The 11991-nt window shown below is 32.0% G+C and overlaps 2 protein-coding genes across 2 annotated transcripts in view; one reads left to right on the top strand and one right to left on the bottom strand.

Moving 5' to 3' along the window:
• Positions 1 to 3730: 3730 nt before the first annotated feature.
• On the top strand, positions 3731 to 8191 carry LOC108693423 (succinate dehydrogenase [ubiquinone] iron-sulfur subunit, mitochondrial). The gene is made up of 7 exons (XM_018202356.1): positions 3731 to 3932; positions 4526 to 4656; positions 4747 to 4890; positions 6516 to 6711; positions 6819 to 6920; positions 7311 to 7433; positions 7899 to 8191. Exons 1-7 carry the CDS (start codon positions 3858 to 3860, stop codon positions 7995 to 7997), a joined length of 870 nt encoding a protein of 289 aa, XP_018057845.1. The 5' UTR covers positions 3731 to 3857; the 3' UTR covers positions 7998 to 8191.
• LOC108693421 (nitric oxide synthase, salivary gland) overlaps positions 8040 to 11991 on the bottom strand; it is a 6656-nt gene continuing 2704 nt past the window's right edge. Inside the window, exons 7-14 of the mRNA XM_018202354.1 lie at positions 10348 to 11957; positions 10093 to 10262; positions 9525 to 9735; positions 9311 to 9398; positions 9101 to 9225; positions 8857 to 9002; positions 8494 to 8685; positions 8040 to 8380 (exon numbers count right to left, since the gene is read on the bottom strand). Of these exons, the coding sequence (XP_018057843.1) occupies positions 8273 to 8380; positions 8494 to 8685; positions 8857 to 9002; positions 9101 to 9225; positions 9311 to 9398; positions 9525 to 9735; positions 10093 to 10262; positions 10348 to 11957 (2650 nt within the window). The 3' untranslated portion in view covers positions 8040 to 8272. The remainder of the gene's footprint in view (positions 8381 to 8493; positions 8686 to 8856; positions 9003 to 9100; positions 9226 to 9310; positions 9399 to 9524; positions 9736 to 10092; positions 10263 to 10347; positions 11958 to 11991) is intronic.

The following is an 11991-nucleotide window of genomic DNA, read 5'->3' as shown; positions in this document are numbered from 1 at the left end:
TATATATATATAGGGTTTGTCGCTAAAATCCGGACAAATTTCTATTTAAATTTTCCGCTACATTGTGCCTCCGTCAGAGATTGTTGTTAGCATCCGAGAAAGCCTAATGCTTCTAGTAAACAGTCGTATTCTCAAAATGGCTGCGATATTGAAACCATGTACGGAGTATAATTGAAGAGCCGCGATCATTGAAACGCCTTCGCGCTGGACGCTTAGCAACGAAAACAATTCGCTTCTTTGGATACCCGAGAACAACCGTTTATGATGCTATGGCAAAATATATGGCTTTAGAACAGTCCAACAAAAATTCAGTATGCCAGCAAGGAAGAGTCACTCGAAAGAACGCACTGCAAGGATTTTCGCAGTCGTTAAAAGGGCGCTGATTTCCGATGACCTAAGGCAATCGTTGCGAAATCGGAGTTATTTTTAAATATACGTAAATATTTATATTTTAGACAAATTAAGTACATATAAAAGTTGTATTTATAATTGTTATAAATTAAAAATAATAAAAATTTAAATCTTTTAAATATTTTTAGTTTTCAGAATAACTTATGCAAACTTTGGAAAAAATTTTTCATATGTAATTACAAAAATTATTGGGAGTGTGCATTAATTTTAAAGGATTTTTTGATAAAAATACGACTTTATTGTGAAAAAATAGTTACAAATTAATTATTCAAAATATTGTCCATCGCTAGTCACTACTTTTTTCCATCTTTCTGGTAATAGATGGATTCCACGTCGAAAGAACGACACATTTCATCTTTTGAGGCTATCCATGAATCGATCCATTTTTTGATATCTTCATAAGAATGGAAGCGCTGCTCAGACAGATCATGAGTCATCGATCGAAATAGGTAATCGGAAGGAGCAATATCTGGAGAATATGGCGAATGTGATAGGACATCCCAGTTAAGCGCTTCTAACGTTTCTTTGACTGCTTTCATGATATGTGGCCGAGCGTTGTCGTGCTGGAAAATCACTTTGTCGTGTCTTTTCGAGTAATCTGGTCGTTTTTGCTTCAATGCTCGGCTCAATTGCATCAATTGTTGTTGGTAGCGTTCCCCAATGGTTTCGTTGGGTTGGAGCAGTTCATAATATACTACACCCAGCTGATCCCACCAAATGCAAAGCATGAGCTTGGCGCCATGAATATTTAGCTTTGCTGTCGATGATTTTTTGCGCTTCGGATTATCATAGCGTATCTATTTTTCATCACCCGTCACGATACGATGTAAAAAACTTTTTCTTCTGTGTCTTTGAAGCAACAATTCACAGGTCATTTTGCGTCTTTCGACATCCCTCGGATTCAACTCGTACGGCACCCAATTTCCTTGCTTTTGAATCATTCCAATGACTTTCAAACGTCTGGAAATCGTTGATCGATCAACATTTAATGATTCTGTAAGTTCTTCTTGCGTTTGACTCGGGTCTTGATCGAGTAAAGCTTCCACTTTCTCATCTTCAAACTTTTTCGGCTGGCCTGGACGTTCCTTGTCTTCCATATCAAAATCACCTTTTTTATAACATCGAAACCAGTACTCACATTGAAATCGATGGAGGAAATGGATGGATAATCACCATAAGCTTCCGACAGCATTCGTTGACTTTCAGCAGCACTTTTCTTCAAATGGAAGCAAAAAAGCAAAGCTTCTCGTAAATTACGTTTTGTTGGCACAAAATTCGACATATTCAATGCTTAAAAAAACAATATTGTTTACATTTCAGCAAAATAACATACTGAAAATTAAAGCCACATGATGGTACTTTGAACATAAAGGTAGCAATAATGGCCCGATATGATAGTACTAGTTACGCCATCTCTTGAAAATCCTTTAAAATTAATGCACACTCCCAATATATAAAATTATACATAATATAAAAACGGATATTTAATATTTTATATACAATTATATATAATTATATACTAATATGTTCATATATGTAACATTTTTTCCCGAGAGATTTCATTGTGATTCATCACTGATTAGTTACAAAGATTTAGAATAAATAAATATTTTATTTATTTATTGGATAACTATAAGTTCATGCATCACAATATAACTTTACATGAATAATCTTGAATAAAGTACTCACTTATATTATAAAATTGAAAGTTTTGTTAGTTATTTTGTAATACATTTCTATATACATTTCTATTAGAGTACAGAAAATACTACCCATTAAAAAATACTACCTATTAAAATAATTTACGATCAAAATAGTAAACAAAAAAAGTTATATTATTTTTAAATACGATTTAGAATAATTTGTTTCATAATTTTTTTTATAATTTTGAAATATAATATTTTGAAATATCTTACATTTTTAATAAAATACGTTCAATAAATAGTGTTTTTTGTTGATTGGATATTTTATTTAAATCTAAACTAAGATTGAACTTTATTCCTCTAGAAACTTCAAACAATTAGCGCAAAGTGTTTATAGAGATATTTTTTTTTATTAATGCCTTTGAAATATAAACAAATGAAGCACAATGCTTATTACTAATCATCCATATTCTGTGAACTAAATATTCAGTTTTTAAAACAAGTTTTTGAAAAAAGAATTGATATAACATGAATTTGAAAAATATAACTGTATTTTAATGTTTATCATCACGACAACTGTTCTTATTAATAGCATGTTAAATTCATGCTGAGCTCATGAATGTTAATTTGTCAGTGACACCAATGCATTACGATATAATGCTAAGTCTAAACATTGAAATATATGATTTAGATAAGATAAAAACGATAAATGATTACGAAAATATATCCTTTAAAGGTGATTCTAATAATCATTAGTGTTCTTTACCTCTGACTCAAAATATCAAATTGCAAAGACTATCTAATAAATATGATATATATTTCGGTGAAGTTGATTACAAGAAATGGTATAATCATAAACTAACTAAACTATATACTGGAATGGGCATCAAAGAAAATTCGTGGTCACAATTGATCGGCCATTTTAGTTGGGACGATATTTGAGCGAATATCATTCCGCGCGCGCTGTGATCGATGTATCGATCGAGGTATGGAAATCTGGACATGAATAATATGCAAATAAAAATAATGTCATTTCAATTTTATAGGTATATTCAATAAAATAACATTAATAACATTTTTGATATTCATTAACACATGTGCAGGAATTGATACATTTAATACAAAAATCCTTATCTATGAAATAAAATGTTCTTTTTACTTTTCTGTCCACACCCAGACATACAGCACTTTATGTTGATACTTTATACATTTTACAGTCACGCGATTTTATAATCTTTCAAAGTAATCTTTCAAATACAATCCTACACACACAATGATCTTGCTGATATATGCGTCTCACTAAACGTAAGTGCGCATGAGCACCTGAAAGCTTCTGATTCTCTCTTATATCATCCTTATTGTTTACCAAATATTAAACAAGAATGACATGACATCCGAGGAGCATTCGAGTGAGAATCCAAATGCAGCCTTATGCTCGTAGTCAGACTTTATTAGAATTTAGATCTAGGCATTAGAAGCGTGTTCAGATTCCCATTTAGGCACTCGAGTGGGAATCTAAACTCAGTATTGGATTGCCTTCAGGATTGATTTTCTCTAATCCATTTACTCGTATTCATATGACCGTATTCATAGTCAGGCCTTATATTCAAGACTTCCTTAAATTTATCTTCAGATATTGTACGAATTATTTCATTGGCTGCTGAACATTTAAAGATAAATTTAAGGAAGCTTTAAGATTTTACAAGGTCTGATTATGAATACGGGCAATTGTGTCACACCGTCTCACTTATATCGCTTGTTGGAAGACACACTTTAGCAATCTAGTTACATAATGCGGGCATCATGAACGTGTTGATACCGAATTGTTCAAAGATGGTCGGAGTAATGCCGTACACTTGTAGAAGTGCGTTACGTCAAGTAAGTGTCTGCGAAACATCGGACTCGACATCGAGATATCATATGATCTTTCATTTGTTTACGCCCGACGCAGAGAATTGTTGTCAGTTCTACAATAATGAAAATCATTAAAGTGTTGTGACATGTCTGTCTTTTCTTTCAAAACTCCCAACTTTGTATTTAAAATAGAACGGAAAAGTGTCAAGTTCTTTAGCATTGATTTAATAATTACAAATTATTTTTTTATTAATGTGAAGACTGATGTTAAGATGTATATGATAATTGTGTCTTCTCTATGTCCCTAAGGGACTTGGTTAGACAAGCCTATCAAAAACAGATTTTGCAATGCAAACTTTGTCAGCACAATTTTGCCAGTTGGAATATAACGAAATTTGAGATAATTGCAAATTGATTGCAGAAATTGTATAGAATCTACCTTTTTATAACCATATAAGGCAATATTTTATTAAAATATATGGATTATATCCATTTAAATATTAATCTATTGCAATATTCTGCTCAAATTTGCTGGCAATCTGTTAGCGTACTATAAACCATTATTTTGTATACTGAAATCTTATTTCGAGATTTTTAATTTTATATATTTTCAATAGATTAGAGCTTTACATACTGCGACAGTACAAAATGCTGAAGCCAAACTTAAGACCTTCTCAATTTATCGTTGGAATCCAGACAAACCTGATGAAAAACCATATATGCAAAAATATAAAGTTGATCTGAATGCGTAGGTTTTGTTTCATTGAATGTATTAAATATTTTTCTAACATTCTCTTCATATATATATATATTTTGGCATTTAACATATTTTTTTCAGTTGCGGTCCAATGGTATTGGATGCACTAATTAAGATTAAAAATGAGATGGATCCAACATTAACATTCCGTCGTTCCTGTCGTGAAGGTATCTGTGGATCTTGTGCTATGAATATTGGAGGAACAAACACACTGGCGTGTATCAGGTATTTCTACCTGGCATATAAGATACCTGAGCTGAATAAGGTCCAGCACTAAATAGGTTCACTTGTAAATTTATTACTTTAAAACTCTCTTTACTCCTGCAGTAGATGCTTAAAAAATGTACCATAGGAAGTTGATAAAAAAGATTAAAGAATTGAAATTGGCAGCAACACATTTTTAACACAATAAAAACTTATGTGTCCATTTTTATAACAATCTGTTAACAAATTTACCAGCACACAATGTTACATAATTTATTATAAATATTATTCAACTTCCTAGCTATGAAAAATAACAAATAAATCAATTTTTTGAAATGAGTATCCTCCATAAGTTTGGAATACTCTGTTTTACAGGATTGTAAATAATTATTTAATTGAAAAAAGTCGAAAAGTACATACATAACGTACGTATGTATGTACTCTTATATATCTTTTTTCAATTAAAAATTTAATAACATGCTATAAAATATGAAATTTTTATTAAAATGCGATTCATATAAAATCTAATTCTTCAAGATCATTTTACGATTTTTACGGAATCTGAAATCAATTTGCGAACCAAATAATTTATTACTTTCATAGAAACTAAAATTAAATGACCTGTGCATATACAACAAACACAAGTACGACGTTGCAAAAACAAGTGATAATATACACAACAATATAAACAATAAACCAAAACACAATTCAATCTTGAACACTTCGATGCTGCGAAATGTTTGTCCAACATATTTTCAGCATGTACAAGCTTATAGATGTTCTACATAAATGTTTATCATCATTTAGACGTCTTATGAAGTATTTAAACCAAAAACATGTATAGATCGCTGTCATATAATGGCTTTCCTGTAAAACATAGGGTGTTCCTAAATTTATGGAGTACTGTATTTTTTTTTATTACAGCTACTATTTGTTTTGTTGCTGTATGTGAAGTTTACGTCAAAGAACAACGATTTTCAATACTATTATCTTTTAAGAAGCTAAAATTGTATTCAAATTACTAGAAAGTTTTAAAGATGAAAGAAATTAATAACAAAAAATTAAAAATAATTTTAATGTTTGAGAGTAGAGTAAAGAATTTGATTTCTATGATATTTGATTAATAATAGTTTTAAAATTGATTTTGGAAAGATAGTTCACTTTCTTTGTTATTTTTAATTAATTTTTTATTTATTATATTCATATGCATGTAATAACTGTAATAAGGCACAGAGTTTAACAAAATTTTTTTTCGTTCATTTACAAATATTCTATATAAACAATATTTATAAAATGAACGAAATATTTGTAAATGAACAATATTTGTATATAAACAATATTTATTTTTGTGAATTAATGAAATGAAGATTTTTTTATTTAGTTTATTTAGTTTATTTCAATATTCCCATAAATAGAATTAAAAAAAAAACAAAAAAAATTAGGTAGGCTTATTTGACTCAGGTACCTTAACTATCACACTTAATTATCTTGATATAAATTTATAACTTGATTTGACTACTTTTATATCTCAAGTTATATGTGCAACTACATATCTAATTAGATATACTTAATATATTTAAAATTTAAATTCTGCTAATAAAGATGACAAATATATTTACTAAAAATAAAATAATTATATGTTACAGCAAAATTGATAAAAGCACAAGTACGTCGTGTGAAGTTTATCCCTTGCCCCATATGTATATTGTAAAAGACCTGGTGTCAGATTTAAATAATTTCTATGATCAGTATCGCAGTATACAACCCTGGCTACAACGCAAAGACATGAAGGAAACTGGGAGCCAACAATATTTGCAAAGTGTAGAAGACCGTAAAAAGTTGGTAAGTGTGTGAGATTATATTTATTTGATTTTCTGTTTCAATTACAATTACATTTCTTTAATCTAAAACTAAATCTAATTTTAACAATCTAATTTTAACTGACATAGGATGGTCTCTACGAATGTATTCTCTGTGCTTGCTGCAGCACTTCTTGCCCATCCTATTGGTGGAACGGTGATAAGTATTTAGGCCCTGCAGTACTTATGCAAGTAAGCGCATCATATTATACTGTTTTAAATAATATGTAACAAAATAATCAATCACAATAAGCGATTTAGGACCGATTGTTTCACCTTCGGAACTATGTGATAATTTATCTATTGAATAAACAAAAGAGTAAAAGAATAAGAGCATGAGAGAGTAAAACAATGAGCTGAAGTTTACCGAAAGGTGGAACAACTCAGCCTTAGAGAAAAATGACGCAAGTGAAAAATTCTTTCAATGATGAATTTAACATATCATACAAATCAGATAACATATCTGAGATAAATTAGAGATAAATTAGAATATATGTAATATTGCTTGATATGTTTAATTCAATCTCATAAAGTTTTTCATTTATATCATTTCCTTCTTTCAACTATCATTATTTTCATTAGGCTTATAGGTGGATTATTGATTCGCGAGATACTCAAGCAAAGGAGCGTCTGGAAAAATTAAAGGACCCATTTTCAGTTTACCGTTGTCATACAATCATGAATTGCACGCGTACCTGTCCAAAGGTGAGTTTAATTCACATTAGAAGATACTTCAATTAAATTATTGTAGTAACATACAAGTGATTAGTGTTTTTTGTTTGTTATACTTTACAATTCGCTTGTTTTATTCTCAGCAAATATTTCAGTAGTTTCTATTCTAGTTGCTACTTATTCAAGACAATTTAATTAATAGTAATATATTAAAATTATATTTATTAAACTGATAGAGCGTAGATTATTAATAATTTATTTAACTTATTCAGATATGTTTCTGGTCAATCAACATATTTCTCTTATTTCTCATTTTTTACTGTTTTTCTTATATTTATGTATTTAATAAAATTATGGGTACTTCAAGCATTACATAAATATGTATAAAGCAAAAAATAAAAATAAATCAATTATTCGAAATTAGGCTGGATTAATTTAACCAATTATAATAATTAAGTTTAAAGATAGAAGGATTATAGAGCCAAACACTTTGTACAGGGTCTGAATCCAGGAAAGGCGATAGCGGAAATAAAAAAACTGTTGGCTAATGTGAGCCAAAAGCCACAACCGGATCTCACTGCATCGGGATCTTCATAGTTAAAGGAATATTAGGTAAAATAAGTTCTATACACTTATGTATTATGTACTACGTGCAGCGAACATATATTCAGTGTGATATTTCGAGACCGGAGATGTGCGGATCCACATGAAATAGCAGATAAAATGTTCTAGAAATTAAAAGATTAGTCAAGCACCACTTGTGAATAAAACAAATTTTCCATATAGAACTATGTTATATGCAGTTATTATTAATGCAGTAGCAATCCTTCAAACGAAAATTATTCGGTCTGTGCTTTATCAGTTTAATATTTTCACGGTTCGGCGGCCATCCGGATCCTAGCAGTCTCACGCGATCGATTGTGTACTTCAGCGGTGCGTAATGTTATACCGAATATGTCTTCATGATAGCGATTTTCATCCTAAAAAAAAAAATCATACAGCGAATCAATTTAAGTGCAGTATGTATTTTGCTGTCGCATAAATATACATAAATCATAAGCAACAAGAAAATGATAATATATGAAAAACATACTCTTAGTGATAACATATATGCTTCAACTTCTTTGTCCGTCATTTGGCTATGTGTTTGTATGATCTGTTTTAAAGTCTGATAAACATCTTCTGCCATTGTGCAATCCCCACAAACATAGAAGTGGCCGCGCTCATATACCACCATTTTGTAAATTTGAGGCGCTTCCGATTGGATCAAATCTTGCACATATGTCTAATATATAAAATGCAATTTCATTTCATATATCTTTTACACACACATACCCACCCACACACACACACACACACACACACACACACACACACACACACACACAATTTTTATGAGTAATATCTTTCTATAAATCTCTTTTTCTTAGATTTATAAAAGTATACATATTAATACCTTCTTAAAACCAGGTTCTCGGGACAATGCCAAAAACACCTTGTCTAAAACACCAACCTCCAACATTTCTTTCTTCTCTTGTCTATAAAGATCCAAATTTCTTTGACGGCAGCCAAAGAAAAGCCAAATCTTGCCAAATTTTTGATCTGCACACAAAAATATCGTATGTTAATATCTACTATTATAAAGATATTTTATATTAAAATTTATAATTGTAAAAGATCTCTAACGAAAACATTCATACTTTGCTGAAGTTTCATCTGAGCAAATCGATGATGCCAGAAACCTCGGAAAGGAGCGATTCCAGTACCTGGTCCCACCAATATCACTGGTGCCTCAGTTTCCGTTGGCATATAAAAATTTGGCGCGCTTAAATATTAATGATTGTGTTCAACATAAGATCTTTATGTTCAATTGAGTGATGTTTAACTAATATAAAATTAATATTTCTCACCTTCGTACAAAGACATACAGCAATTCTCCTTCGGATATTTGCCGCAGATAATTGGAACACACACCAAAATGTACTGGTCCAGAACCATCTAGAATGAATTTTGTTAAATATAATCAAAAAGACATTATGTATCAGCTCACCATCAAATTGAATATGTATAGATTATAAATAGAATTCTTTGGAATGAAAGAGAAAAGAAAATTAAGGCTTATACTTTGCGTTTGATATTGCACTACTGCAACTGTCAAGTGTATTTGCCCTCGATGTACTTGAGGAGATGATGAGATGCTGTAGAATCTTGGTTGTAAAGGTGTTAGATGAAGCAGCAGCAATGGGGCATATGGAGTCACGGATGGAAATTCATCCAAAACTTCGGCCAAATTAGGAAATTTCCAATGTCTCCAATCCTCATAAGCTGCCGGATCCTATTTGAAGAAGCTTTCAAGTTTTGTGGATTTTACTGTATTTTTTTTTACAAATTATTATATTTAATGTTGCTGTGTTTAATAGACTGTGTCAAGAAAACTTGGATAAATTTCTAAATTTTTAATTTTTAAGATTGACTTTTAAATTTCTCCAATCTTGAGTCTTTATTTTAATAAAATTAAATATTTTGTAAATTAATAACATTACATTAGGAATTGTGATACGAAGAATAATATATTCAAAATTTCATTTTAAAAATATTTTTAGCTTAAAACTTTAAATTTTCGTAGTATTAACTATTTCCAAATTCTGCTACTTCTCGAAAAACAGCTACATTTATACATTTACATATTTACAGAGGCCAGAAGATCAAGCTGCGCCCGTTCTTTTGCATTTGTAGCTATTGAGGCGAAATATCTTAACAGATTTGGCGTAGGTGGTGTTGTGATATCCAAAAATCGAGTTAACAACATCCTGAAAGAATTTGGTAAATATCTGTCATGAGGTATCCATGTTTTTACAATTCCTGAAAAAAAAGTCTCTGTTATTATTTACTTGTAAAAAAAAAGAGAAGAAAGATAAGAACAATTAATATAAACAATAATATCCACCATTAGGAGTATGTGCTTGCTTCTGCATTTGCAGCTCGATCGATATATCAGTTTCAAAAGTAGATTGCACACGTTGTAAGATTCTCTGCACGAGGTCTGCTCGATTGCACGCAAACACACCTAAGTGATCCCCGGGTTTATAAGAAATATCCATGCCCACTATGTCATCCAGTTCCAGAAGCAATGTTGTTCCGCTGGATTCATCACCGCTCAAGTTGGTCCTTCGAAGCAAATTGCACATCGTCACGTTTCTATTATGACATTTGCTTAATGCTTTGGCCATCGGTTGAGGATCGGCTTCTACAAAACGAACTGTGGCTGCAGACAACGCTTCAGAACCCAGAGACAAAGCTACTTCCAATAACGTATCATCATCGTCCAAGCAGAATGTTTCGCATGCAATCGCAAAGATATCAGCTGCCCATTTCCGAAAGGTCTGCTCCTGTCCACACATCTCGTCACCTTGGGCTAAACGTGCTAATCGCTCTCCGCCCAGTTCGCCTAACAAGTTATCAACGTAGCGACCAAATGCACAAAAGTTTGGATACGCGGACGATCCTAATGCAAACACAGCGAATCGAACATTGCTGAGAGGTCCAAAAGTATCTTCGGTTTGCGATTCCGTCGTAGAACCACGCAAGGAATCTAGACGATCCAATTTTTTCGACCCACTTACTTCCGTTTGGCTATTAGCTTTAATAAATGATTTCGAAGTCGCCAAACTTATTTTATTCTCACTGTTTATATAAGCGTCGTTCATTTTCATTGCGTACAAATTTTGCGCGAAAACTTCTCCGTTTTCCGGCGGATCACCATTTCCAAAAGTAGAAGTTATTACTAGCAATAAGGCTTCGTGCTCTATGTTACTGATGTCATATTCTTCCATTGAAAGTACTTGAGAATGAAAAGCATGACCCAATAATTCGCCCAATTTTTCCGCGTACATTTGAGATGTGCCGGTTTCCGTAGCAAACAGCACGGTCGCTTTTATTCGACGCGATAATGCTCGTCCGAATAATTTGGACGTAAATTTCACAGCTCTCGCAATCTGTTTAAAATGAAACTTTCGTCTTGGTTTTTTCGATGTTGCTTTCTTATCGCGTCCTTTTTTCCATATGTGAGTTTTCCACGCTGGATCTTGAGCATCATAAGAAGGTTTCAAATGATAAAGCGCCATTTCTTGATGAAATACCGGCGTAGCAGATCCAGATATTGGCGGCACGATCCATAGCCAATCTGCGGGACAACCGTTTCGAAGACGCATCTCATTTTCATAATGTTTCATGAAAGATTCCGAAGCGGTATGATGATCTACGATCGTCACGTTCTTCATTTGAAAGCTATGTAGTACTGCGACGTTAGCTTCTATCATTGCTTTATCTTTCCACAATGATGTAGATGTCCTTGTGTCTAGACCCATGTTCGTCGCTATTGTCTCGAGCATGTTATATCTTTGAGCATCGCATAAATCTCTGGAGCCAATCTCGGTGCTCATATACCAGCCATTGAAAGGTGCCGCTGTAAATACTAAACCTCCGCAATCGAAAACCATTCCAGACACGGCCGGAACGGCAAACCATTTAAGACTCAATTTCTCAAACCAATCATATCTATTTTTAAAAAATTATATATATATATATATAT

Source organism: Atta colombica, unplaced genomic scaffold, assembly GCF_001594045.1.
Source record: "Atta colombica isolate Treedump-2 unplaced genomic scaffold, Acol1.0 scaffold9, whole genome shotgun sequence".
Lineage (NCBI taxonomy): Eukaryota > Metazoa > Arthropoda > Insecta > Hymenoptera > Formicidae > Atta > Atta colombica.
This window is presented reverse-complemented; position numbering and strand designations above follow the sequence as displayed.

What these genes read in the sequence shown, in the direction of transcription:
- LOC108693423 (XM_018202356.1), top strand. Translation starts at nt 3,858, where the DNA reads ATGAACGTGTTGATACCGAATTGTTCAAAGATGGTCGGAGTAATGCCG. An exon ending in GTAGAAGTGCGTTACGTCAA is followed by an intron (nt 3,933 to 4,525) that starts GTAAGTGTCTGC and finishes TATTTTCAATAG; the next exon opens with ATTAGAGCTTTACATACTGC. An exon ending in GCACGCGTACCTGTCCAAAG is followed by an intron (nt 7,434 to 7,898) that starts GTGAGTTTAATT and finishes CACTTTGTACAG; the next exon opens with GGTCTGAATCCAGGAAAGGC.